Genomic DNA, 27,424 nt, shown 5'->3' with positions numbered 1-27,424 from the left:
GGCTGTGACTTTAAGTTTCTTCAGTTGAAGTTGGAACGACACAGCTTCCCCCCAGCTTATCGCCAGTTCCTGTAGAGGACGTCGGGTGGGTACAACTCTTGAGCTTGTGTCCAGGCACGCTCAGTGCGGGAGACAGGTGCTTCCTGGAGTCACTGGTCCCGGGGAGACCACATCGTCAGAAAACCATGGAATCAGGAACGCTGTATCTGATACTGGGTGAGTGCAAGTTGATCAGAATTGGCATGTATTCAAATGATATGATCATATTTCTATATCTATTACCGTCTAGTTCCACCTTCGCAACATCCCTTAGATCAGCTCATCTGCTGCTGAAGCCCTCATCTGTGCCTTTGTTACATTTAGACTTGACTACTCCAACGCACTCCTGGCTGGCCTCACACATTCTACCGTTCGTAAACTTGAGCTCATCCAAAACTCGGCTGCCCGTGTCCTAACTCGCACCAAGTCCCGTTCACCCATCACCCCCTGTGCTCGCCCACCTACATTTGTTCCCGGTTAAGCAACGCCACGATTTCAAAATTCTCATCCTTGTTTTCAAATCACTCCATGGCCCTCGCCCCTCCCTATCTCTATAATCTCCTTCAGCCCCACAACCCCCGATATATCTGCGCTCCTCAAATTATGCCCTCTTGAACAAACCTGAGTAAAACTGTTCAACCATCAGTGGTCGTGCCTTCAGCTGCCTGGGCCCTAAGCGCTCGAACATCCTCCCTAAACCTCTCCGCCTCGCTACCTCTCTTTCCTCCTTTAAGACGCTCCTTAAAACCTACCTCTTTGACCAAGCTTTTGATCACTCGCCATAATTTCTTCTTCTGTGGCTCAGTGTCAAATTTTTTTTGTCTTACAACACTCCTGTGAAGCGCCCTGGGACGTTTTACTGCGTTAAAGGCGCTATGTAAATGTTGTTGTTGTATTAGTAAATACATTTAAATAAACACAGTGCTTAATGCTCATGATTAAATGTGGGAGGGGGGCTGAATCACCTACGGTGGAAATGAGTGGAAGCATTCAAGGAAGGACTGCCTGCATGAACAGCAGGGCTTTGAAGCTGTACATTTGTGACGAGATTTGCTTTGGCAGTTTGCAGCCAGACCTTCTGTATCTCCCGAGGAGCAAAGCTGTGGAACGGTTATGTGGTGTGAAAGGTTCCCAGGAGGAGGGAAATGTAAGCCGTTAGCCCTCGCTTTGCCCAGGGTCGGTATTTCTGTGGTGTGCAGTAGGGCTGTTAACGGCACACAATTGGCCTCCCCTGGCATTGCTCAGTGTGACTTGCAGAATAGAGGTTGTTTAAAAACTCTAATCCTAGGGTATGGGTGCCATTGGCGAGGCCAACATTTATTGCACATCTCTAATTGCCCTCGAGAAGGTGGTGGGGACAACTGAGTGGCTTGTTCGGCTATTTCAGAGGGCAGTTAAGAGTCAACCTGATAAAGTGCAACGTCCCCACTGACACCTGGGAGTCCCTGGCCAAAGACCGCCCTAAGTGGAGGACGAGCATCTGGGAGGGCGCTGAACACCTCGAGTCTGTCGCCAAGGGCATGCAGAAACCAAGCGCAGGCAGCGGAAAGAGCGTGCGGCAAACCAGTCCCATCCACCCCTTCCCCTCAACAACTATCTGTCCCACCTGTGACAGAGTCTGTGGCTCTCGTATTGGACTGTTCAGCCATCAAAGGACTCATTTTTAAGAGTGGAAGCAAGTCTTCCTCCATTCCGAGGGACTGCCTATGATGAAGATGATGATGATAGGAGTCAACCACCTCGCTGTGGGCCTGGAGTCACATATCGGCCAGACCGGGGGTAAGGGCTGCAAATTTCCTTCCCGAAAGGACGTTAGTGAATCAGTTGGGATTTTACAACAATCCAGAGTGAAGTGGGGTTTTCAAGCTCTGCTGTAATTAAAGGGTAAAGAAGGGGTCCCGGGGCTCAAATGAACCAACGGGCTGTTTGCAGAAGTCAGCTTTTAGATTGCTTACTAGGCAGTTGAAAATAGCATGTTGACTTCGCAAGAACTAACCGAGGAAAGCTGCAGGACTTAGAAATGGAACCACAAGGGCCTTTTGAGGGTAGAAAAAAGGAACAAAGCGGCAGACATGAACCATTGTAAGGGGTGGTTTTCAGGGGGTCTGCTTTCCCTTCTGACCTTATATGAGCGGTTCCGAATCGCTCCCACACCCTTGATTCTAGACACTGGAATTATGAAGGGACTGTGACAGACTTGGACAGACAATCGGTTTCAAGGTAGGAAGCAGGTATGGCTTTATTGTGTTTAAAAAAAGTAAAAGGCACACCTTTAATAACACACACAGACCAATACACACTGAGGGGTACAACACATTGAATAAAATGTCAAATTACAGCCTGTGGGGAAAAGAATACAGCTTAAAATCTAAATGAGGTAAAGAGGAGAATGTAGATACATTTACACAAGTTATCCCAGCCTCCCCCCTCCCAATTCCCCTAACTAACTAAGTTATAGCTCTGAGGGTTCAGGTTCTATGTCACCAATCCCTTTAGACAGTTGCCGGTGAATCATGGTTTCGGGGTTCGCTGCACTTGGCCTTCTAGGCGAGCCGCACCCCGGACGGAGGAGAGGACTTCGGACTGCGTAGTCTTCGGTTGGGGTGCGTCCGTTGATGTGCTAAGTTGCGTTTTGGATGTATGGGGTAAGTACCCACTTTCTTTGGTTAGGAATAGTTTTAGTTAGCCCCTTTTGGTAATTTCTCCCCCGCTGGGTCGTTCAGAAGTAGATTGTAGAGTGGTTGTCAATTTGGTTGCTGACAACCTTCCGTTTAGTGGGCCTCATGCTCGGTCAGTTCCTGATGAGTTCTGGTAGTTTCCTTCACTATTCCATTTCTTCACTGTAGAGGAAGCAGGCTGCTTGTGTCTGTGTCCGTGTTCCAGTCTGTGTCCTTGTTCAAGTCTGTGCGAGTTCCAGTCTGTGTTCTGTTCGAGTCTGTGCGAGTTCCAGTCTGTGTTCTGCTCGAGTCTGTGCGAGTTCCAGTCTGTGTTCTGTTCGAGTCTGTGCGAGTTCCAGTCTGTGTTCTGTTCGAGTCTGTGCGAATTCCAGTCTGTGTTCTGTTCGAGTCTGTACGAGTTCCAGTCTGTGTCCTTGTTCGAGTCTGTGCGAGTTCCAGTCTGTGTTCTGCTCGAGTCTGTGCGAGTTCCAGTCTGTGTTCTGCTCGAGTCAGTGCGAGTTCCAGTCTGTGTTCTACTAGTTTTTCCTTGTAAAACTGGGGGATAGATATATCCCAAAAAAAGGCTCCGTTATCTCCCATCAAATCTCTTGGGCTCTGTTTAAACTGTTCTGTCCATTGATTTTCAAATGTCTCCTTTGTCAGCAGTAACTCGATTCGGGTGTGAGAGTGTGCTATCACTGGTTTTGCATTGTTTTAGAATTGTCCAGTTTCCTGACCATGATTTCCATTGTGCTTGATTGGGTAATTCGATTATCTCTTAGAGGGTGAATAGCCTGGGATCCTTACTACACGAATTTGCTTCAGAGGTTGGCCCCACCTCCTGTATTTGGTAACTCTTTTTCGCAGCCAAAATGTTGTAGAATCTTAAAATTGATATGCTCCTTCCCATAGATGTTTAGGGGATCTCAAGCTTCTGTAATTTAGGTCCATTTTGAATTCCCTTTCCTATGAGTCCAAACACTGGCGGGGGGGGGTCTCCATGAATGTATCCCTTTTATCCCCCGCAGGCTTCGTCTGCCCCTTTAAACTCATTTTAAAAGCCCAGAAAGGGATTCTTCTCCTCTGCAGGGGAAAGGTACCTGGAATCTTTTCGAGATATTGGTAAATTCTACACCATTAATAGGACACGTGGCCTGCTGGTACTTTAACATTGGAAAATTCCATCGGAAATGAGGACCTATCTCTAAAATGGAACATGCGATACCAATATTGATTTTAATGTATTTTCTTCATAGATGGTTGCAATATGAAGTAATTAGTTAAACACTGGAATCAAACCCTGGGGTTCATGTAACATATTTATAAATCGAGCTTTCGCAATCTGTCCTTTTTTCATTCTGGACATGTGGGCATCATTGGCAAGGCCAGCATTTATTGCCCATCCCTAATTGCCCTCAAGAAGGTAGTGGTGAGCCGCCTTCTTGAACCGCTGCAGTCCGTGTGGTGAAGGTGGTTTTACAATGCTGTTAGGGAGGGAGTTCCAGGATTTTGACCCAGCGACGATGAAGGAACGGCTGATATATTTCCAAGTCATGATGATGTGTGACTTGAAGGGGAACGTGGAGGTGGTGGTGTTCCCATGCGCCTGCTGCCCTTGTCCTTCTAGGCGGTAGAGATCGTGGGTTTGGGAGGTGCTGCCGAAGAAGCCTTGGTGAGTTGCTGCAGTGCATCTTGAGAATGATGCACACTGCAGCCACGGTGCGCCGGTGGTGGAGGGAGTGAATGTTGAAGGTGGTGGATGGGGTGGCAATTAAGAGGGTGTCGGGCATCTTGATAATTTGATCATTTTATTAATAGTTCAGGTCTTTTTCTCTCTCCCATGTTTTTTTCTCATCTCTCCAACCCTTCCCTGAGAGGGTGGAGAAGGGGAAAAAGTCACTGGTGGGCGTAGTCTATAGGCTCCCAGTGTAGCTACACTGTTGGACGGAGTATAAATCAAGAAATAATGGAGGCTTGTAAAAAAGGAACGTCAATAATCATGGGTGATTTTTACATTCATATTGATTGGACAAAGCAAATTGGCCAGGGGAGCCTTGAGGAAGAGTTCATAGGGTGTATCCGGGATAGTTTCCTTCAACAGTATGTTCCGAAACCAACCAGGATGCAGGCTATCTTAGATCTGGTACTGTGTCATGAGACAGGATTAATAAATGATCTCCTTGTAAAGGATCCTCGAGGAATGAGTGACCATAACATAGTGGAATTTCAAATTCAGTTGGAGGATGAGAAAGTTGAATCTCAAATACAGGAGACTACAAAGGTATGAAGGCAAAGTTGGCTAAAGTGGACTGGGAAAATACATTAAAGAGTGGGACGGTTGATGAGCAGTGACAGAAATTTAACGAGATATTTCATAACTCTCAACAAAAATATATCCCAATGAGAAGGAAAGGCTGTAAGAGAAGGCATAACCAATCGAAATACGGCTAACTAAGGAAATAAGGGATGGTATCAAATTGAAATGAAGGGCGTACAACGTGGCCAAGACTAGTGGGAGGCCAGAGAATTGGGAAACTTTTAAAAGCCAGTAAAGAACAACTAAAAAAATAATAAAGAGAGGGAAGATAGATTATGAAAGCAAACTAGCACGGAATATAAAAAACAGATAGTAAGAGTTTCTACAGGTACATAAAAAGGAAAAGAGTGGCTAAAGTAAATGTTGATTCCCGAGAGGATGAGACCAGGGAATTAATAATGACAGAGACTTTGACCAAATATTTTGGATCGGTTTTCACAGTAGAAGACACTAAAAACATCCCAATAGTGGATAATCAAGGGGCTATAGAGAGGGGGGAACTTAATACAATCACTATCAATAAAGAAATAGTACTCAGTAAAATAATGGAACTAAAAGCGGACAAGTCCCCTGGACCTGACGGTTTACATCCTAGGGTCCTAAAAGAAGTGGCTGAAGAGATAGTTGTTGCATTGGTTGTAATCTACCAAAATTCCCCAGATTCTCAGGAGGTCCCAGCGGATTGAAAAACCGCAAATGTAACTCCCTTATTTAAAAAAGGAGGCAGACGGAAAGCAGGAAACTATAGACCGGTTAGCCTAACATCTGTCATTGGGAAAATGCTGGAGTCCTACTAAGGAAGCAGTAGTGGGACATTTGGAAAAGCATAATTCAATCAAGCAGAGTCAGCATGGTTTTATGAAAGAGTGTCTCATGTTTGCCAAATTTGCTGGAGTTCTTCGAGGATGTAACAAGCAGGGTGGATAAAGGGGAACAAGTGGATGTGGTGTATTTGGATTTCCAGAAGGCATTCGATATGGTCTCACATAAAAGGTTACTACACAAGATAAAAGTTCACAGGGTTGGGGGTAATATATTAACATAGATAGAGGATTAGCTAACTAACAGAAAACAGAGAGTCAGGATAAATGGGTAATTTTCCAATTGGCAAACAGTGATTAATCTGCTGCCACAGGGATTGGTGCTGGGACCTCAACTATTTATAATCTATCTTAACAACTTGGATAAAGGGAGCAAGTGTAATGTAGCCTAGTTTGCTGATAATACAAAGTTGGGTGGGAAAGCAAATTGTGAGGAGCACACAAAAAATCTGCAAAGCGATTTAGACAGGCTAAGTGAGTGGGCAAAAAAATTGGCAAATGGAGTATAATGTGGGAAAATGTGAGGTTATCCACTTCGGCAGAAAAAAATCGAAAAAGGGCTGGATCGCACTGATTTCCCGGGTGGTCATTGCGAGGCGTGATTCCAGGCGGATAGGTCGGGTTCGAGTCAAAACTACTGCCGGTGTCACAACCAGCGCCATTTGCACGCCCGGCGCAGCTCTTCCCGGCGGTGCTGCTCGACGCCGGCGCAAAACCTGAGCGGAGGACCGCAGCGGGGGACCTCGCCGGCGCCCTTCACACCGCTCCGGGGTGCAACCCCGAGCACAAAGGCTCGGAAAATCCAGTCCAAAGTGTTTGTTTTAGGCCTCGGAAATAATGAATATGGTCGTGCTTTACATCGCACGGGTGTTAACCTGCTTGCTTTGTTCAATGGCTCGGTGTCAAATTGTTTTGTCTCATAACACCCCTGTGATGCGCCTTGGGACGTTTCACTGCATTAAAGGCGCTAGATAAGTCGTTGAGACCATCAAGATGGCGTTTCATGGGGCATTGAGCAGAAACTTCAGCAGAAATGTCTTTAACCAGATCGTGGAACTCGCTACCACAGGGTGTGGTTAAGGTGAATAGCATAGACGCATTTCAGGGGAAGCTGGATAAACACGAGAGAGAAAGGAAATGCAGACAGAGTGAGATGAAGGGGGTGTTGTTGTGGAGCAGGGACCCGTTGGGCCGAATGGCCTGTTTCTGTGCCGTATATCTTATGTAATCTTTATGCAAAAGGGTTGTTGACATCCAAGTGATAGTTGGACTGTTCCAGGAGTCAGACAGATCCCTAGATTGTCACCTTGGAGATAGCTTGTAGGAAGCTTGGCCTCGTCGAGCTTTGCTGGCCTGTGGATGCTGGTCCGCTTGATGCGCGAGAGGCACGTTTGATTTGCTTCGTCCCCGGTTGAACTTCAAAACGAACGGAAGCTTATCTCTCGGGCAGACTTGCCCCAACTCACCCTTGTTCTACTTCTCATCCTTGTTCTCAAATCCCTCCATGGCCTCGCCCCTCCCTATCTCTGTAATCTCCTCCAGCCCCACAACACCCCCCGAGATGTCTGCGCTCCTCAAATTCTGCCCTCGTGAGCATCCCTGATTACAATCGCTTAACCATCGCTGGCCGTGCCTTCTGGAACTCCCTGCCTACACTTCTCCACCTCTCTATCTTTCTTTCCTCCTTCAAAACGTGCCTTAAAACCGACCTCTTTGACCAAGCTTTTGATCGGGGATAAGGGATTATGGGGAGTGGACCTGAGTCCATGATCGGGTCAGCCATGATCGTATTAAATGGCGGAGCAGGCTCGAGGGGCCGTATGGCCGACTCCTGCTCCCATTTCTTATGTTCTTATCTGCCGCAATTTCTTATGTGGCTCAGTGTCAAATTTATTTTTTTGTCTTATAACACGGCTGTGAAGCAACTTGGAACGTTTTATTACGTTACATAAAGGCGCTATATAAATACAAGAGGTTGTTGTTGTACATTGCAACAGCGACTACGTTTCAAAAGTACTTAATTGGCTGCAAAGCACTTTGGGACATCATGAAAGGTGCTATATAAATGCAAGTATTGCTTTGATTGTGTGGAAATCACCCACTCTGATGCAGAAGTGCCGGAGAAAATGGATAGTGATTGTCCAATGGGCAGAGAATATTCCATTCCACGCCTCTGGTTCCCTTTCACTTCCCCTTTTCTCTCTCAGGGACTGATGACTCTTTGCAGAATGAATTGTGCTGAGAAAAGATTTTCACCTGCGTATCTCTTTTTCCACCCAGTGGCCTACTTCGGTATTCTGTGCGTAACGTTCCAAGTCACAGGCGTCCAAAAGTGCCCACCTGGATTCCTGGCTACACCGACTGGGATATGTATCGGTGAGTCACGCTGTGGGCTGTCGTTCCCTGTCCACCTCCCTTAGGCTTCAACAGTATCCAAATATATAAGTCCTGCGGCCAGCTGTATGTGAGTTGAACACAGGCAAAACTTCACTCCAACTACACTCTGTATATGTCTCTAAATAACTCCCACAGTTTCCAGGGTGTTAGACTTCGTGGGCTGGCATTTTCTCAAGGCGGGCGAGTTAGAGTCAGGATCGGGTCAGGAATCCCATTTTCTCAATTTAACTGCCCTCCCTCACCTCTCACTCGTTTTTTTAGGGGAGATTTCCGGCTATGGTGTATCGTATGACTAGTGGCTCATCGACTCAGAATATTCACCAATCATAGCCAGTCCCTTGGAATTGAGGAAGACTAGCTTCCACTCTTAAAATGAGTTCTTAGGTGACTGAACAGTCCAATACGAGAACCACAGTCCCTGTCACAGGTAGGACAGATAGTCGTTGAGGGTAAGGGAGGGTGGGACAAGTTTGCCGCACGCTCTTTCCGCTGCCTGCGCTTGATTTCTGCATGCTCTCGACGATGAGACTCGAAGTGCTCAGCGCCCCCCCACCACCCACCCTCTGGATGCACCTCCTCCACTTCGGGCAGTCCTTGGCCAGCATTGAAGCACTGACCACACTTGATCAGCTCCACTGGGCGGGCCAGATCGTCTGGACACGAGACTCCCAAAGCAAGCGCTCTACCCGGAACTCCTTCACTGCAAAATAGCCCCAGGTGGGCAGAGGGAACCTTACAAGGACACCCTCAAAACATCCCTGATACAGTGTGGTTTATAGTACAAGACTAGTGACCCAAAGACTCACAGACTAGTACAGCACAGAAGGTGGCCATTCAGCCCATCGTGTCTGTGACAGCTCTTTCCAGTCACTCCCACTCACCCCACCACCCCACCGCTATTTCCCTGTATCCCTGAAACTTTTTTCTCCCTCAAGTATTCATCCAATTCCCTTTTTGAAGGCCACTATTGAACCTGCGTCCAACATCCTGTCAGGCAGTGCGTTCCAAATCCTAACCAGGTGTTGCGTAAAAACGTTTCTCCTCATGTCGCCTCTGGTTCTTCTGCCAATGGCCTTCAATCTGTGCCCTCTGGTTGTCGGCCTGCCATTCATTGGGATATTGTTAGATTTAATTGAATCAATGTGTTGCGTTGTGGGATGGCACAAGTGAGTTCCTACGTTGTCGGAAAAAAAAAACCTCCAACTGGATCACACCTGCCAGGGAGATGTGCAAAAACCTGTATACAGCACACACTGTAATGGAGGCCTGGGTACCACACAGTGCACTGACGTGGCTGCTCATAGAATATTATACTCATAAAGCACAGAAGGAGGCTGCTCGGCCCATCGTGCCTGTGCCCGCTCTTTGGTAGAGCGATCCAATTAGTTCCACTCCCCCCTGCTCTTTCCCCGTAGCCCTGTAATTTTTTTCCTTTAAGTATTTATCCCATTTTCTTTGAAAGTTTCGATTGACTCTGGTGCCTGCGTCCTTTGAGGCAGAGCGCTCCAGATCACAACTTGCTGTGTAAAAAAATCTTTCCTCATCTCACCTCTGGTTCTTTATCCAATCACCTTAATTCCGTGTCCTCTGGTTACCCGCCCCCACCCCCCCCCCCCCCGCGCCCCTCCTTCATGGTTTTTGAATCCCTCTATCAAATCTTCTCAGCCTTCTCTGCTGTAAGGAGAACAAGCCCAGCTTCTCCAGTCTATCCACGTGACTGAAGTCCCTTATACCCTGGCAGTATTCTAGTCAATACCCTCTGCGCCCTCTCCAAGGCCTTGCCATCTTTCTAAAGTGAGGTGCCCAGAATTGGCCACAGTACTCCAGCTGGGGCCTACCTAGTGTTTATATAAAGGTTCCGCGTAACTTCCTTGCTTTTGTAAAACAGCCAAACATTACACATGCTTTTTTATCAGCCTTCTCAAGCTCTCCTGCCACCTTCAAAGATTTGGATATATATACCCCCACCCCCCCCCCCCCCCCGCCGCCGGTCTCTCTGTTCCTGCACCCCCTTTAAAATTATACTATTTAGTTCATATTGTGCCTCCTTCCTTCCAAAATGCATCACTTCACACTTCTCTGAAGTAAATTTAATCTGCATTGAGTCTGCCTTTTTTATCTATGTCGATGTCATCCTGAATGTCTGCTACTATTCTCTGCATTTTCGAGTTTCGTATCATCTACAAACTTTGAAATTATGTCCTGTGTATATATACCCAAACCCAGGTCATTAATATATATTCATTAGAACAGTGGTCCTAATACCAATCCCTGGGGAATCCCACTGCACACTTCCCTCCAGTCTGACAAACAACCATTCACCACAATAATCGTATCACTCTGTTTTGCTTCATTTCAGATGAAAATGAGTGCGGGAGCGATAACGTAATCACATGCGGCTGGAACACAGAATGCCACAACACACCTGGGAGTTTCTACTGCACCTGTGAGACAGGATACGTCACCAAATCAGGAAAGACTAACTTTACCACCCGAATAAGCTGCCAAGGTAGAGAGGAAGTTAGCGTCTTGTGTCAGTATACGTTGAAAAGGATCGCTTCGATATTAAGGCAATCATTTTCTAGAGAGAAATTAAGGATGGACAACAAACGTTGGCCTTGCCAATGACACTCACACCGTCAACATGAATTTTTTTTTAAATGATCATTTAGGGCCGAAAAATGGAAGCAATTTATCACACAAATTGTTGGCAGAAATCTGTAACTCTCTGCCCCAAAAGTCTGGGGGTGCTGGGGGTGAATTGGAGTTTTCAAAACTGAGAGCGATAGATTGTAGTTGGGTAAGGATGTAATGTATTTGCTTCATGGGTTCTTTGTTTAAGAATTCATAGCAATACATTGCCACTAAGAACTAGTTGGTTTATTAACAAAGGTTTAACAATCACACTACACATTACCAGTTTATCCACTAGGCTCACAACTGCATACCTCATCGTGAACGACCTAGATCCAACTGGCTGGGGTTTTATTGAGTCTTGTGGACATAAGCCACTCACAATGCAACAGCTCTAAAAATATTTCAGTAGAACATAAAATCAAATGCCCTCGTTTTGGCACGGGCACGGGAACCCACAAATTAACAATTTAAATTTTGACTGTGACTTAAATCAAATTAAAATTTGGTTGCCGGGGTTGATGATGCACTCCAGCACCCACCTCTCGCGGAAGACCGTGAGCGTACCAGTGGACACCACGTAATCCATCTCCAGGGACACCCTGGTTCGGATGTAACCGCAGAAGAGAGGCAGGCAGTCGGACTGTACGAACCCCTCGACCGCCCATTGCCTGGACCGGTTGATGGCCACCTTGGCCAGGATCAGGAGCAGTCATATGAGGAGGCCCTCTGACCTGCCCGCTCCCTCCCCTCCGCATCGGGTGTCAACAGCTCTACAACTATTTTTGTTGCAATACTTTAATCAAGTGCCCCCTGATTAAAGGGGTGGGGGGCACACTCCAAAAACTTTTCAGGTGGCCCCATGTTTGTTTTTGAGGGCACCAAAACACAAATTATACAAGTGCCCTCTGGCTAAAAGGGGGGGGGGCACTAAAACCGGCAAATTAAACAAATTAATGTTTTAGACATTAAAATCAAATTAAAATTTGGTTGCCGGGGGTGACGATGCACTCCAGTCCCTCCGGCGCCCACTTCTCGCGGAAGGCCGCGAGCGTACCGGTGGACACCGCGTGCTCCATCTCCAGGGAACAACAGCTCTACAACTCTTTTGTTACAACAGCTCCAGCAACCTGTGTGCATACTCACAGGTGCATATATTACAAAGGGTGTCAAGATCGAAAGCGGGAAAATGGATTTGAGCTGCAGACCGGTCATGATCTAGTTGATTGGCGGAACAGGTCTGAACAGCTCAGTAGCCTACTCCTGTTCCCGTTGCTCCTAATCCCGTCCCACTAAGACCCAGGGAAAAATATTCACTGTGCATTGTAATACAGGCAACTCTCGATTATCCGTACACGGATCTAACGGAGAACCGGCTGCAACGGCACTTTTAAAAACTGTCGCATACGTGAATACCAGCTGACATAATGAGGGTTGTCACTTTGTCCCCAGTCAGGAACAGATGAGAAACAAAACATATACTGCAGTCGGTTCTGGTTACTTACAGGGAGGTTAAATCATTTGGGGTGAGGTGGGGATCCTTGGGATAGATGAAGTTCAGATCTCAGCATCGGATAACAAGCTGATCCCAACTGCAACAGAAAACAATGCAAAGCTCCTGTCCAAACTACTCATTTTTGGTTTTTAAAGCGCTCTTACAGCCCTGGGTGCAATGAATTATTTATTGAACGTTTCCACTCCAGAGAGTTTAAAAATATCCGCTTCCAACACAATAGGGTTCACCGTGTCCTTGCCCGTGGTTTTACCTTTCTCTCCACGTGAAAGACCGCGGGTCAAATTTGGGACCCAAACATTCTCACCAAGTACTGAACAGTCAAACTACAGGGGCATTTAAAAATAAAACATAACTAACACAGACGATATGAATCAACTGTCATGCATTTTATTACCTTCACCCAATGATAACACGAACTAAGTCTTCGTGGTTGGTTCTATCACCGTAAAATTTCAGCTCTGAGACGTGCACTCCCCCGAGCGGCATTATCGTTTACCCGGAATAGCCCAATCCCCGAGGGACCCGGATAAGTGAGAGTTGCCTGCATATAGTTCCACCTAGTGGACTACTGCTCACCTAGTTGCTACTGTGGTAATGCAGCCGTTGTTGAATAAAGCATCGGGTGACAGGTTTTGCTTCATTTCAGACGAAAATGAGTGCAAGAGCAATATTTTATACACGTGCGGCAGGGACGAAGAATGTCACAACACAGGGGAGTTTCTCACACAGGTCGGGGCAGCCCACTGTACCTGCAAGGAAGGATACATCACCCAATCGGGAAAGACTAGCTTTAACCAAACAAACTGCCAAGGTACAGAGGAAGTTCACGTCTTGTGTCTGTATATGCTGAAAAGGATCACTCTTAAATCTTTGGCTCATCATCATCACAGGCGCTCCCTGGAACGAGGATGACTTGCTTCCACATGAGTTCGCAGATGTTTCGATGAAGGATCCGATGTTCCAGTCCTGAACTCCAGTTGAGGGGGTGGAAGATGCCTGTGGGTGGATTTTTTTAACGTGTGGTGACCGTTGCACATCAGCCACCACACGGGCTCGACAGAACTAGGCCTTTATCCAGTGGCAAGGGTTGAACCAGGACGACTGGAGACCAGCTCTGCTGCACGGATCTAGTGCGCGCACATAGCGCAGTGTGGGCTGGTCCGTGCTGCCCCTGGGCCCTCGGCTCTTCTGGGCCCCGTACCCTCATTTGCTGCACCTTCGCCCGCGATGTTCCAGGGCCCGGCGCTCCAGCTCTATTGATAGCCCCGACCTGCGGTGGTGTTCACACACAGGTCGGGGCGGCCCACCATGTAGTATAGTACCTTGGCTATAGTATTGCTGATGTAGGAACATTCTACCCTGGGGTGAGCAGTTGGGCAGATGAGATGAGGCAGGGCATTTTGCTGAAACGATGTACATGTTAGAAAGTAAAAACAGGGAAAAGAAAGAACTTGGATTTATGTAACACCTTTCTTGACCTCGGGTTGTCCCGAAGCGCTGTTCAGCCAATTAAGTACTTTTTTGAAGTCATTTCAAGCTCCCGAAAACAGTAATGTGATAATGACCAGATAATCTGCTTTACCAAAGAACATAAGAATTAGGTGCAGGAGTAGACTATTCGGCCCCTCGAGCCTGCCCCGCCATTCCTGAGTATTAGTGTTAGACGCTCCCTCGTGTCGAAGATGAGCCGCTTCCACACCAAAAAAAGGATGAATTCACAGGTGTTTAGAAGAGGGACCGGAAATTCCAGGTCCCGAACTACATCCTGAAGGGTGGAAGAAACCTGTGCGTGGATTTTTTTAACGTGAGGTGGCCATTGCACACCAGCCACCACACGGGCTTGACAGAGCTAGGTCTGGGTCCCGTGGCAAGGATTAACCAGGACGACTGGAGACCAAGCTCTTCTGCACGGACCTAGTGCGCACACATATCACAGTGTGGGCTGGCCCATGCTGCCCCTGGGCCCTCGTCTCTTCTGGGCCCCGAACTCTCGCCTCTCCTGGGCCCCGAACTCTCGCCTCTCCTGGGCCCAAGGCACGACGCTTCTGGAGCCCAAATGGTTGATACCTCAACTCCACGTTCCTGCACTATCCCCAGATTCCCTTCATATCCAAAAATCACTTTACAGCCAATGAAGTACTTTCGGAGTGTAGTCACTGTTGTGATGTGGGAAACGCGGCAGTCAATTTGCGCACAAGCAAACTCCCACACACAGCAATGTGATAATGACCAGATCATCTGTTTTTGTTATGTGGATTGAGGGATATATATTGGCCAGGGCACCAGGGAGAACTCTGCTGCTCTCTTTGAAATAGTTTCAAACAGGTGAAATACATTCACCTGAGAGGGCAAACGGGGCCTCGGTTTAACGTCTCATCCGAAACATGGCAACTCCAACAGTGCAGCACCTCCTCAGCACTGCACTGGGATTGTCAGCCTAGATTATGTGCTCAAAAGTCCCTGGAGTCGGATTTGAACCCACAACCTTCTGACTCAGAGGTGAGGGGGCTATCCACTGAGCCACAGCTGACTGAATAGGTCAGAGAGGCTGTGTTCGCGAAACAATGGTAAAGTTGACGTTTTGAATATCGATTCACCGTAAGTCATTTTTTTGTATTTTATTTGTAAGAATAAATAAATAAATATCTACCGGTCCCAAACCCGTGACCTCTACCACCGAGAAGGACAAGGGTAGCGGGTGCATGGGAACATCATCACCTCCACGTTCCCCTCCAAGTCACACACCATCCTGACTTGGAAGTATATCGCCATTCCTTCATCGTCACTGGGTCACAATCCTGGAACTCCCTCCCAAACAGCACTGTGGGAGAACCTTCACCACACGGACTGCAGCGGTTCAAGAAGGCGGCTCACCACCACCTTCTCAAGGGGCACTTAAGGATGGGCAATAAATGCTGGCTCACAACACCAATATCCCAAAATGGAGTGTATTAAAGAAGCATGTTTCTGGGACCCCTAGCGTGCCCAGCAGAGGTAGAATTGGGAAGAAGTGCGTAAAATTCAGCCTTATGCCCCAACCTTGTACCAATATGAGATCAGAAGCGTTCATCTCCTCTCTACCTCCCAGAGAGAAAGAATCACTGGTTCCCACTGTGTCACTTAATTTAACCAAGCAATCGTGTAATCCTGTTTCTCCTAATTTCAGATGACAATGAGTGTGGTGGTGATGATAATACTGTAATAACATTGTGCGGTGCACACACTGAATGTTACAACACACCAGGGAGTTACTACTGTACCTGTAAGAAAGGGTACATCAACCCATCAGGAAACACCAACTTTAACAGCCGGAAAACCTGCCATGGTAAAGAAGCAGTTCACAAATTGTGCCTCTTTCAGTTATGTCTTTAATACTGTTATGAATGACTCCATGAGGTGTAGTATTGTACTTGTACTGTTGTGACCTTAGTCCCATTTATTGTAACTCCACAGTGAGGCACAAGCATGGTGGGCAGGCTTTTATACTGGGCCCTGCACACCTATCCGACTCATCCATCCCTTGCATTATCCTGATCAGAGGTTTGGTGAAACTCCCAGTTCAGTTAACATGCAAAGATGCACGTATCTAATATATAACGGGAGAACATTCCAACACAGAAACATACCTTTGGCCCATCAAGGCTGCACTGGTGTTATTCTCCGTGTCCAATCCCACTCTCCTGCTCATACCCGGTAGCCTTTGATACTCGTTCCCAAGCAACTCTCTACTTCCTGTCAAAGTACTTATGGTCTTTGTTTCCAAATCACCCCCGCACCCATCTAAACAATTATTTCCTAGCCAGCCTTTAATTCTCTTGATGATTATCTTACATTTGTTCCCCATTTAAGCCTCTTGCTGACAATTGAAAACAATCTTTCGCCATTTCCCTCAGCATAATCCTTCATGGTGTTGAAGATCTACATCAGGCCGTACTTCAGCCTTCTGAATTCCAGGGGGAAAAAAACGATGGCCCGGAATTTGCTGTGACAGGGCAATGAACAGCGACTGTTGTTAGACTTTCCCTTGCCCGTTTAATCTCACCATTGAATGGCGTGATGTTGCTGTATTTCCACAGCAGACACCAACTAAACTCGCCACCGAGAGAGTTAACTCTTGTCCATTCCAGTCTAAGTAACCTTTCAACAACATTATAATTACTGGCACTCAAACTCTCTGGCATTGAAACTTATCTATTACAAGTGTGGAGCTAATTCCTTCGGGTTTTAATTGTTGTTGGGGGCTTTAAAAATGATTTTTGAAATGTTTTTCCTTCTGTCTCTTTTTTCTCTCCCTCTTAATCCAATCTTTCTTTCCCTTTCTGTACCTGATTTGACATTGAATTCAGCCATTTCCTTCTCAGACCTTGTGCTGTTCATTTCACGATCCTTCAGTCTGATTGGTCAAGGAGATACCCAGTTGCTGACCCTGTTCACTCCGCCCAGAAGGGGGCGCCGCAATGATTCCATCTCCCACTTCCAGCAACTTGCAAAATTCATGTAAAATTTAACATTAGGCATTTTTTAAAAAATCTCCAGCAATTGACGACCTCAAGTAGTGAGACGCTGAACTTTTAATTGTTCACAATCTTTGGCTCATCGTCACCATCGGCGGTCCCTCGAACGAGGATGACTTGCTTCCACGAGTTCACAGATGTTTCAATGAAGAACACGATGTTCCAGTCCTGAACTCCAGTTGATGGGCTGGAAGATGCCTGTGGGTGGATTTTTTTAACGTGTGGTGACCGTTGCACACCAGGCACCACACGGGCTCGACAGAGCTAGGTCTTTATCCAGTGGCAAGGGTTAACCAAGACAACTGGAGACCAAGCTCTTCTGCACGGACCTTGTGCGCACACATATCGCAGTGTGGGCTGGCCCATGCTGCCCCTGGGCCCTAGTCTCTTCTGGGTCCCGAACCCTCGCCTCTCCTGGGCCCAAGCCATGACGCTCCTGGGGCCCAAATGGTTGACACCTCAACTCCACGTTCCTGCACTATCCCCAGATTCCCTTAATATCTAAAAATCACTTTACAACCAATGAAGTACTTTCGGAGTGCAGTCACCATTGTAATGTGGGAAACGCAGCAGGCAGTTTGAACACAAGCAAGCTCCCACACACAGCAATGTGATTATGACCAGATCATCTGTTTTTGTTATGTGGATTGAGGGATATATATTGGCCAGGGCACCAAGGAGAACTCTGCTGCTCTCTTTCAACTACTGCCACAGGATCTTTTACATTCGCCTGAGAGGGCAAACAGGGCCTCGGTTTAATGTCTCATCCGAAAGATGGCACCTCCAACAGTGCAGCACCTCCTCAGCACTGCACTGGGATTGTCAGCCTAGATTATGTGCTCAAGTCCCTGGAGTAGGAATTGAACCCACAACCTTCTGACTCAGAGGTGAGGGGGCTACCCACTGAGCCACAGCTGACTGAATAGGTCAGAGAGGCTGTGTTGGTGAAACAATGGTAAAGTTGACGTTTTGAATATCGATTCACCGTAAGTGATTTTTTTCTATTTTATTTGTAAGAATAAATAAATAAATATCTATCGGTCCCAAACCCGTGACCTCTACCACCGAGAAGGACAAGGGTAGCGGGCGCATGGGAACATCATCACCTCCAAGTTCCCCTCCAAGTCACACACCATCCTGACTTGGAAGTATATCGCCATTCCTTCATCATCACTGGGTCACAATCCTGAAACTCCCTCCCTAACAGCACTGTGGGAGAACCTTCACCACACGGACTGCAGCGGTTCAAGAAGGCGGCTCACCACCACCTTCTCAAGGGGCACTTAAGGATGGGCAATAAATGCTGGCTCACAACACCAATATCCCAAAACAGAATGTACCGTATGAAAGGAGCATTTTTCTGGCCCCCCTAGCGTGCCCAGCAGAGGTAGAATTGGGAAGAAGTGCGTAAAATTCAGCCTTATGCCCCAACCTTGTACCAATATGAGATCAGAAGCGTTAATCCCCTCCCTCCCTCCCTCCCAGAGAGAAAGATTCATTAGTTCCTACTGTGTCACTTAATTGAACCAAGCAATCGCATAATCCTGTTTCTCCTCATTTCAGATGACAATGAGTGTGGTGGTGGTGATAATACTGTAATAGCATTGTGCGGTGCAAACACTGAATGTTACAACACACCAGGGAGTTACTACTGTACCTGTAAGAAAGGGTACATCAACCCATCAGGAATCACCAACTTTAAGAGCCGGACAAACTGCCATGGTAAAGAAGCGGTTCACAATTTGTGCCTCTTTCAGTTATGTCTTTAATACTGTTATGAATGACTCCACAAAGTCTAGTTTTGTACTTGAGCTGTTGTGACCTTAGTCCCATTTATTGTAACTCCAGAGTGAGGCACAAGCACGGTGGGCAGGCTTTTATACTGGGCCCTCTGGTGGCACACCTTATGTGACTATACAGTTAGTATACATGGTCTACACACATGACACTTGCTGTCCGTGTTGAAAGGATGCAGGGATTTGTCCCCCATGTCCAGCACTATTACTTTAAATGTCCTCCATTTGACTTCTCAGTAAATGTTGACAATCATCCTCCTCCAATCCATCTGATTTCATTCTTCAATTATCTCTTTGAATTTAGGCTTTATAAAGTTATATAAGTCTGGCTTCTGGTCTTTGGTAAAATCAGGTTAAACTTGGATCAGTCGGAGGTCCCTGTCGGGCTCCAATTAGGGATGGGCAATAAATGCTGGCCCCGTCAGTAACGCCCACATCCTGGGGCTACAATCGGCACTTACTGGACAGTATCTGGGCCACTTCAAAGAAAGACTTGCATTTATAAAGTACCTGTCATGACCTCAAGGTGTCCCAAAATGCTTTACAGCCATTGAAGTACTTTTTGAAGTGCAGTCGCTGCTGTACTGTAGGAAATGCAGCAGCCAATTTGCGCACAGCAAGCTCCCACTAACAGAAATGAAATAAATGCAGATAATCTGTTTTTAGTGATGTTAGTTGAGGGATAAGCATTGGCCGGGACACAGGGGAGAACTCGCCTCTCCTTCGAAATAGTGCCATCGGACCTTTTACATCCAGCTGACTGACAGACGGGGCCTCGGTTTAACGTCTCAACTGAAAGACGGCACATCCGACAGTGCGGCGCTCCCTCATTCGCTGCAAATGCTTTGGGACGTCTGGTAGTTGCGGAAGGCGCTATTCAAATGCAAGTCCTTCATTCTTTACCGTTGGTTTAAAGTTGGAATTGTGCCAATAGTGAGACCCACTTCCCCTTGCCAATCTCGACAGTCTCACACTTTCCAGGTATGCCTCCTCCATAACCACCTTATTAAAAACGGAACGATAATGTATTTTTCAGCAAATTAGTGAAGTTCAGTCACTTTCAGGAAACATCCGTATCTTTTGAGGAAGTCACAGAGTTGTACACTTAATTGCTGTAAATGGATATAAATAAATGTCTAGATCGGGAAGGTGCAGCTCAGCCAATACTGACGAGGGGTCATTTCACAAATGCACACTACCACCATGAGGCTTGTCCGTCGGGACCACATCGGGAGAGAGGTTGGTGGCCCCCAGGATTCTTTCCTTTAATGTTAATGGACACCATTTTCCATTTGATAATGAAAGAAAGAATGACTTGCATTTCTATAGCGCCTTTCATGACCTCAGGATGTCCCAACGTTTTTTACAGCCAATGAAGTACTTTTTTTGGAGTACAGTCATGTAGGAAACGCTGCAGCCAATTTTAGCACAGCAAGCTCCCACAACAGCAATGTGATAATGACCAGATATTCTTTTTTTGTTATGTTGATTGAGGGATAAATATTGGCCCCAGGACACCGGGGAGAACTCCCCTGCTCTTCTTTCAAATAGTGCCACGGGATCTTTGATGTACACCTGAGAGAGCAGTCGGGACTTTGGTTTAACGTCTCATCCGAAAGACAGCACCTCTGACAGTGCAGCACTCCCTCAGCACTGCGCTGGAGTGTCAGCCTAGATTTATTTTCTCAAGTCTCTGGAGTGGGACTTGAACCCACAAATTTCTGACTGAGACGCTCCACACTGGAATCACGGATTAATCAACTTTACAAAGTTCTATCCGACTCATCCATCCCTTGCATTATACTGATCAGAGGTTTGGTGAAACTCCCAGTTCAGTTAACATGCAAAGATGCACGCATCTAATATATAACGGGAGAACATTCCAGCACAGAAACAGACCTTTGGCCCATCAAGGCTGCACTGGTGTTATTCTCCGTGTCCAATCCCACTCTCCTGCTCACACCCGGTAGCCTTTAATACTCGTTCCCAAGCAACTCTCTACTTCCTGTCAAAGTACTTATGGTCTTTGTTTCTAAATCACCCCCGCACCCATCTAAAGAATTATTTCCTAGCCAGCCTTTAATTCTTTTGATGATTACCTTACATTTGTGCCCCATGTTAGCCTCTTGCTGACAATTGAAAACAATCTTTCGCCATTTCCCTCAGCATAATCCTTCGTGGTGTTGAAGATCTGCATCAGGCCGTACTTCAGCCTTCTGAATTCCAGGGGAAAAAACGATGGCCCTGAATTTGCTGTGACAGGACAATGAACAGCGACTGTAGTTAGACTTGCCCTTGCCCGTTTAATCTCACCATTGAATGGTGTGATGTTGCTGTATTTCCGCAGCAGATACCAACTAAACTCGCCACCGAGAGAGTTAACTCTTGTCCATTCCAGTCTAAGTAGCCTTTCAACAACATTATAATTACTGGCACTCAAACTCTCTGGCATTGAAACTTATCTATTACAAGTGTGGGGCTCATTCCTTCGGGTTTTAATTGTTGGTGGTGACTTTAAAAATGATTTTTGAAATGTTTTTCCTTCTGTCTCTTTTCTCTCCCTCTTAATCCAATCTTTCTTTCCCTTTCTGTACCTGATTTGGCATTGAATTCAGCCATTTCCTTCTCAGACCTTGTGCTGTTCATTTCACGATCCTTCAATCTGATTGGTCAAGGAGTCCCCAGTTGCTGGCCCTGTTCATTCCGCCCAGTAGGGGGCGCCGCCATGATTCCACTCCCACTTCCAGCAACTTGCAAAATTCATGTAAAATTTAACATTTGGCATTTTTTTTAAAATCTCCAGCAATTCACAACCTGAAGGAATGAGACATTGCACTTTCAATTGTTCACTTTCTGGGCCAGAGAGGTTGATTGGCAGTCATTGAAAATTCTTCGTCATAGGCAGTCCCTCGGAATCGAGGAAGACTTGCTTCCACTCTTAAAAATGAGTTCTTTGGTGGCTGAACAGTCCAATACGAGAACCACAGTCCCTGCCACAGGTGGGACAGGTAGTCATTGAGGGAAAGGGTGGGACAGATTTGTCGCACGCTCTTTCCACTGCCTGTGCTTGATTTCTGCATGGTCTCGGCAATGAGACTGGGAGCTCCCGGATGCACTTCCTCCACTTAGGGCAGTTTTTGGCCAGGGACTCCCAGGTGTCATTGGAGATATTGCACTTTATCAGGGAGGCTTTGAGGGTCTCCCTATAACGTTTCCTCTGCCCACCTTTGGCTCGTTTGCCGTGAAGGAGTTCCGAGTAGAGCGCTTGCTTTGGCAGTCTCGTGTCTGGCATACGGAACGATGTGGTCCGCCCAGCGGAGTTGATCAAGTGTGGTCAGTGCTTCAATGATGGGGATGTTGGCCTGGTCGAGCACATTAATGTTGGTGCGTCTGTCCTCCCAGGGATTTGTAGGATCTTGCGGAGGCATCGTTGGTGGTATTTCTCCAGCGACTTGAGGTATCTACTGTACATGTCTCTGAGCCATACAGGAGAGCCTGTGTCACTACAGCCCTGTAGACCATGAGCTTGGTGGTAGATTTGAGGGCCTGGTCTTCAAACACTCTTTTCCTCAGGCGACCGAAGGCTGCACTGGCGCACTGGAGGCAGTGTTGAATCTCATCGTCAATGTCTGCTCTTGTTGATAATAGGCTCCCAAGGTATGGGAAATGGTCCTTGTTGTCCAGGGATGCACCGTGGACCTTGATGGCTGGGGGCGGGGGGGGCGGCCAGTGCTGTGCAGTGAGGACAGGCTGCAGGAGGATCTTTGTCTTCCGGATGTTTAGTGTAAGGCCCATGCTTTCGTCCGCCTCAGTAAATACGTCGACTATGTCCTGGAGTGCAGCCCCTGTATGTGCGCTGATGCAGGCGTCGTCCACATACTGTAACTCGACGACAGAGGTTAGGGTGGTCTTGGACCTGGCCTGGAGTCGGCGAAGGTTGAAAAGGTTCCCACTGGTTCTGTAGTTTGGTTCCACTCCAGCGGGGAGCATGTTGACTGTGAGGTGGAGCATGGCAGCGAGGAAGATTGAGAAGAGGGTTGGGGTGATGACGCAGCCCTGCTTGACCCCGGTCCGGATGTGGATTGGGCCTGTAATGGATCCGTTGGTAAGGATCATGGCCTGCATGTGGTCGTGGAGCAGGCGGAGGATGGTGACAAAGTTTTGGGGGCATCCAAAACAGAGGAGGACGCTCCATAGACCCCTCGCGGTTGACAGTGTCAAAGGCCTTTGTAAGTTCGAAGAAGGCCATGCATAAGGGCTGGTGCTGCTCCCTGCATTTTTCCCAAGAGAGCTGGATATCGGGCGGGTGTAACACAGGCGACTGATGGGATGCTTTGCACTGCCTTCCAAGATGAACTTGTGCCTCATTGTAAGGCGCACAATTACGAACTCACAAAGGAGTGAATAGTTTGCCAGGGAGCCCCTGCATCAAGATTGATGATAAAAAATCACCCAATGAATCAACGGATACATTTGACTGGGCTACTGGGGAAAGAGCAGGGGGAGTGTGACTAATTGGACAACTCTTTCAAAGAGCCAGCACAGGCACGATGGGCTGAATGACCTCCTTCTGTGCTGTATCATTCTATGATTCTGTGACAAATTGACCTATGTGGAAAAGTACCAATCACACTGGGGAGAAACTGACATGGAACTTCATTGGTTGGAGGATATAGGAGGTCATTGGAAGGCATAAACCGAAGCGATGTGAACTTGTCCGTCACTGTTGATAAAAAAACTGCCAAATTGCAAATTTTCTCTTTGTTTATTCATTCGTAGGCTGTGGGCGTCGCTGGCAAGGCCCAAGGGGTATGGAGAGAAAGCAGGAATGGGGTACTGAAGTTGCATGATCAGTCAGAATCATATTGAATGGTGGTGCAGGCTCAAAGGGCCAAATGGCCTACTCCTGCACCTATTTTCTATGTTTCTATGTTTCTATGAGCTTTCAATAAAGTCGAGGATGATGGTATTACCTTTCCTCATTCTTTTTTCTTTGTCGTCTCTTCTGATCTTGTTGAACCTGTATCTGTTTGTTTGGTGTCTGTTGCAGTTGATAAGTGTCTGTCCCATACTTGTGGAACCAATGAAGTGTGACGCAATAAAAATGGCTGGTTCCACTGTGTGTGTATCGAAGGATTTTCCTTGGCCACTAGCGGGTCTTCGACAACCCCTTGTGTGGGTAAGAACACTGAACCCTAGTGTAATTGGGAGAGATAGGCAGGGAGGGGTTAGTATTGAACATTTTGGCTGTTGTGAGCATTGAAGCTAATGTCGACACTGTGGCCAAGGCTTTCCGTTCTCCCACCTTGTTGATTGGGAAGCATCTCCCGGGGAAGGAAGGGGGACTCCGGTAGGGAGGCGGAGAGGTTTAGGGAGGGAATTCCAGAGCTTGGCAGCTGAAGGCACGGCCGCCAATGGTGAAGTGATTAATATCGGGGATGCTCAAGAGGCCGGAATCGGAAGAGCGCAGAGATCGCGGAGGATTGTCGGGCTAGAGGAGGTTACAGAGAGAGGGAGGGGTGAGGCCACAGAAAAATTTGAAAACCAGGATGAGAATCTTAAATCACGTCGTTGCCGGACCGGGAGCATTCTCTACAATCTCAAATGGGGACACTGAACCTCTCCTTCAAAACTCTCGAACTGAACATGAGCTGGCAGCAAGTGTCCGTCAAACCACCATCATTGCAAAAGGCATTTTTAGTCAAATTTACTTTCAATTTTTCAATCTCTAAACCCCACCATCCCTTGTCCTGCAGAGATGTCGGGCCAACAAGGGACGGACTCACAGCCCGAGACCCTATCGACACCTCGAGCCCTCCCACCCTCTGCTAACGAGGCTGAGCTCAGGAATACACAGACTCAAAGTCTGGGGGGGTGGGGGTTTGCTCTCCGCCCGCGACCTGCCCACCAGTCGAGGTGGGCACCTGACCCACCAAACCTGGGCCGTTGCCAGACCAGAAAGGGGCTTCGTTTGTCTTGTTAACACTGGCAGGGTGATGGTGGCAACCTGTGTTCATGTGTATTTCTGGTTTTAGATATTGACGAGTGTCTTGTAGACCCCTGTGGTCCTCACGGCATCTGCAGCAATACACAGGGAAGCTTCACTTGTGAAGGAGCGCCGACCCAGAGCACGACCAGCAGCCCCACTGAGATCGGTAAGAAAACCAATAACCTGACCCAGTATTTCAATAAAAGGAGATGAATTCTATTTATATTTCAGAGATTTTAAGGCTTAAATATTTAACTGTATATGAATTGATTACTATGAACACATTTCTCGCCCCTGTCCCGGCCACTATTGCTATCACGATATTCGGATGCCTGATCCACTTCCACAAAGCAGTTGATTTTAAGTTTGCAATGGCTCAAGTGTAGCCGGTGTTCGAAAGTGTTCATTGTAACATAAAGCTCTCCCTAGTGGACTACTGTGGTAATGTAACGACTGATGTAAATACAATGAAAGGGTCATGTGACAAGTCACATGATGACAAGTTCCTGTCAAGCCATCTTGTGTGTAATGTAATGTGTAAGGCATGGGCCTTACACTAAACATCCATAAGACAAACCAAACTGACCCCGACACACAGCACTGCCCCCCCCGGTCATCAAAATCCACGGACAATGTGGACAATTTTCCATACCTCGGGAGCCTACTGTCAGCAAGGGCAGACATCGACGACGAGGTCCAGCACCGTCTCCAGTGCGCCAGCGCAGCCTTCGGTCGATTGAGGAAGAGAGTGTTTGAAGACCAGGACCTCAAATCAGGCATCAAGCTTATGGTCTACAGGGCAGTAGTGATACCCGCCCTCCTATATGGCTCAGAGATGTAGACACCTCAAAGCGCTGGAGAAGTACCACCAGCGCTGCCTCCGCAGGATCCTGCAAATCCCCTGGGAGGATAGACGCACCAACATCAGTGTTCTCGCTCAGGCCAACATCTCCAGCATCGAAGCACTGACCACACTCGACCAACTCCGCTAGGCAGGCCAATCGTCTGCATGCTCGACACGAGACTTCAAAACCAAGCACTCTACTCAGAACTCCTACACGGCAAGCGAGCCCCAGATGGGCAGAGGAAACGTTTCAAGGACACCCTCAAAGCCTCCTTGATGAAGTGCGACATCCCCACCAACACCTGGGGGACCCTGGCCAAAGACGACCCTAAGTGAAGGAGAGGAAGAGCATCCGGGAGGGCGCTGAGCATCCTCGAGTTTCGTCGCCGAGAACGTGCAGAAACCAAACACAGGCAGCGGAAGGAGCGTGCGGTAAACCAGTCCCATCCACTCCTTCCCTCAACCACTGTCTGTCCCATCTGTGACAGAGACTGTTCAGCCAGCTGAGAACTCACTTTTAGAGTGGAAGCAAGTCTTCCTCGATTTCGAGGGACTGCCTATGATGATGATGAGTGTGTTTGTGATGATGTAAAGAATATATCATATTCAGACAGCCAATCAAAGGGCGAGTGTAACCCGACCTGGCAGAAACCGGGCGATCGAGTTAGCGGCCAACATCTCACAGGACCTACAGAGCAACCTAAAGGCAACGGGGTCTGTGATATATTCTTTACAACATCACAAACAAACACACTCGACAAGGTGGCTCCAACACATCAAGTGACCTTTATTGTCTTTGCATAGCAGTTGCATTACCACAGTAGTGCACTAGGTGGCACTCTCTATTACGAGGTTCATCTTTAAACCCGCACATTGGCTCTGATCGCATCGCGGCCCGAGCCGGGAAGCCATCGTACCTTTCCCGCCAGGTGAAGACAAAGAGAGACGATCCGGGTGCACAAGAGGCCATCTCAAGGTGCTTTCCCTCCTCTGGCTTTCCTTGTCCGCAGGGAGCAGGAGTGTTCCTCCGGGCTCCATAAAGAAAGACTTGCATTTATATAGCGACTTTCATCACCACCGGACATTGCAAATCCCTTTACAGCCAATGAAGCAATTATTTGCAGTGTAGACACTGTTGTAATGTAGGAAACACAGCAGCCAATTTGTGCACAGCAAGCTCCCACAAACAGCAATGTGATAATGACCAGATCATCTCTTTTTGCTTTGTGGATTGAGGATATTCGCCAGGACACAAGGGATAACATCCCTGCTTTGCTTTGAAATAGTGACCTGGGATGTTTTACATCCACCTAAGAGAGCAGACAGGGCCTGGTTTAACGACTCATCTGAAAGGCAGCACCTCCGACAGTGCAGTGTTCTGACTAGAATATCAGCGTAGATTTTTAAGCTCAAGTTCCTGGAGTGGGTCTTGAACCCACAACCTTCTGACTCGGAGGTGACTGTGCTACCCACTGAGCCACGGCTGACACTGAGGTGTGCTGAGACGTTGCACCCAGGCTGGGATATGACTCCATGTTGCGATAAATCTCACACTTCCCATGTAGACATTGGGACAGAAATCTCATTTGCTTTTCGAGCATTTTAGTTACATCTTAAATGTTTTCCTGTCTTCACAGATTTGATCAAGGTCGACATGGAGCAATGCAGCTTGAACAATTTCCCCGAGGCGGGGCAGGTATTTACCATGATTCGAAGCGATGGCGATGAGGCAAAGACTGAGATACCGGGACTTTTCCCACCTGCACAGAGCAGGCTAAGAGCAGATACAATAGGGGCTTTTAAAATGATGAATGGTTTTGAGAGGGTGAAAAGAGAAATATCACCTCATGTGGAGTCAGCGACCGAGAGCTTCCAATTTAAACAGTCACGAAGCACATAG

The 27,424-nt window shown here is 47.4% G+C and overlaps 1 protein-coding gene across 1 annotated transcript; it reads left to right on the top strand.

Moving 5' to 3' along the window:
- Nucleotides 1–79: 79 nt before the first annotated feature.
- Nucleotides 80–27,424, top strand: LOC139237766 (adhesion G protein-coupled receptor E1-like). Its single transcript, XM_070866950.1, has 7 exons — nucleotides 80–216; nucleotides 8,115–8,210; nucleotides 10,591–10,740; nucleotides 15,548–15,706; nucleotides 18,459–18,617; nucleotides 24,727–24,846; nucleotides 27,162–27,424. Exons 1-7 carry the CDS (start codon nucleotides 186–188, stop codon nucleotides 27,422–27,424), a joined length of 978 nt encoding a protein of 325 aa, XP_070723051.1. The 5' UTR covers nucleotides 80–185.

This window comes from Pristiophorus japonicus, chromosome 24, assembly GCF_044704955.1.
Source record: "Pristiophorus japonicus isolate sPriJap1 chromosome 24, sPriJap1.hap1, whole genome shotgun sequence".
NCBI classification, from domain to species: domain Eukaryota; kingdom Metazoa; phylum Chordata; class Chondrichthyes; family Pristiophoridae; genus Pristiophorus; species Pristiophorus japonicus.
The sequence above is the reverse complement of the archived record's forward strand: the minus strand, read 5'-3'. Positions and strand labels throughout refer to the sequence as shown.

Excerpts from the sequence above, each read along its gene's own strand:
- LOC139237766 (XM_070866950.1), top strand. The coding sequence starts at position 186 with ATGGAATCAGGAACGCTGTATCTGATACTGG. Across the intron at positions 15,707-18,458 it reads CAGCCGGAAAACCTGCCATG|ATGACAATGAGTGTGGTGGT; the intron begins GTAAAGAAGCAG and ends TCCTCATTTCAG. Across the intron at positions 18,618-24,726 it reads GAGCCGGACAAACTGCCATG|ATATTGACGAGTGTCTTGTA; the intron begins GTAAAGAAGCGG and ends TTCTGGTTTTAG.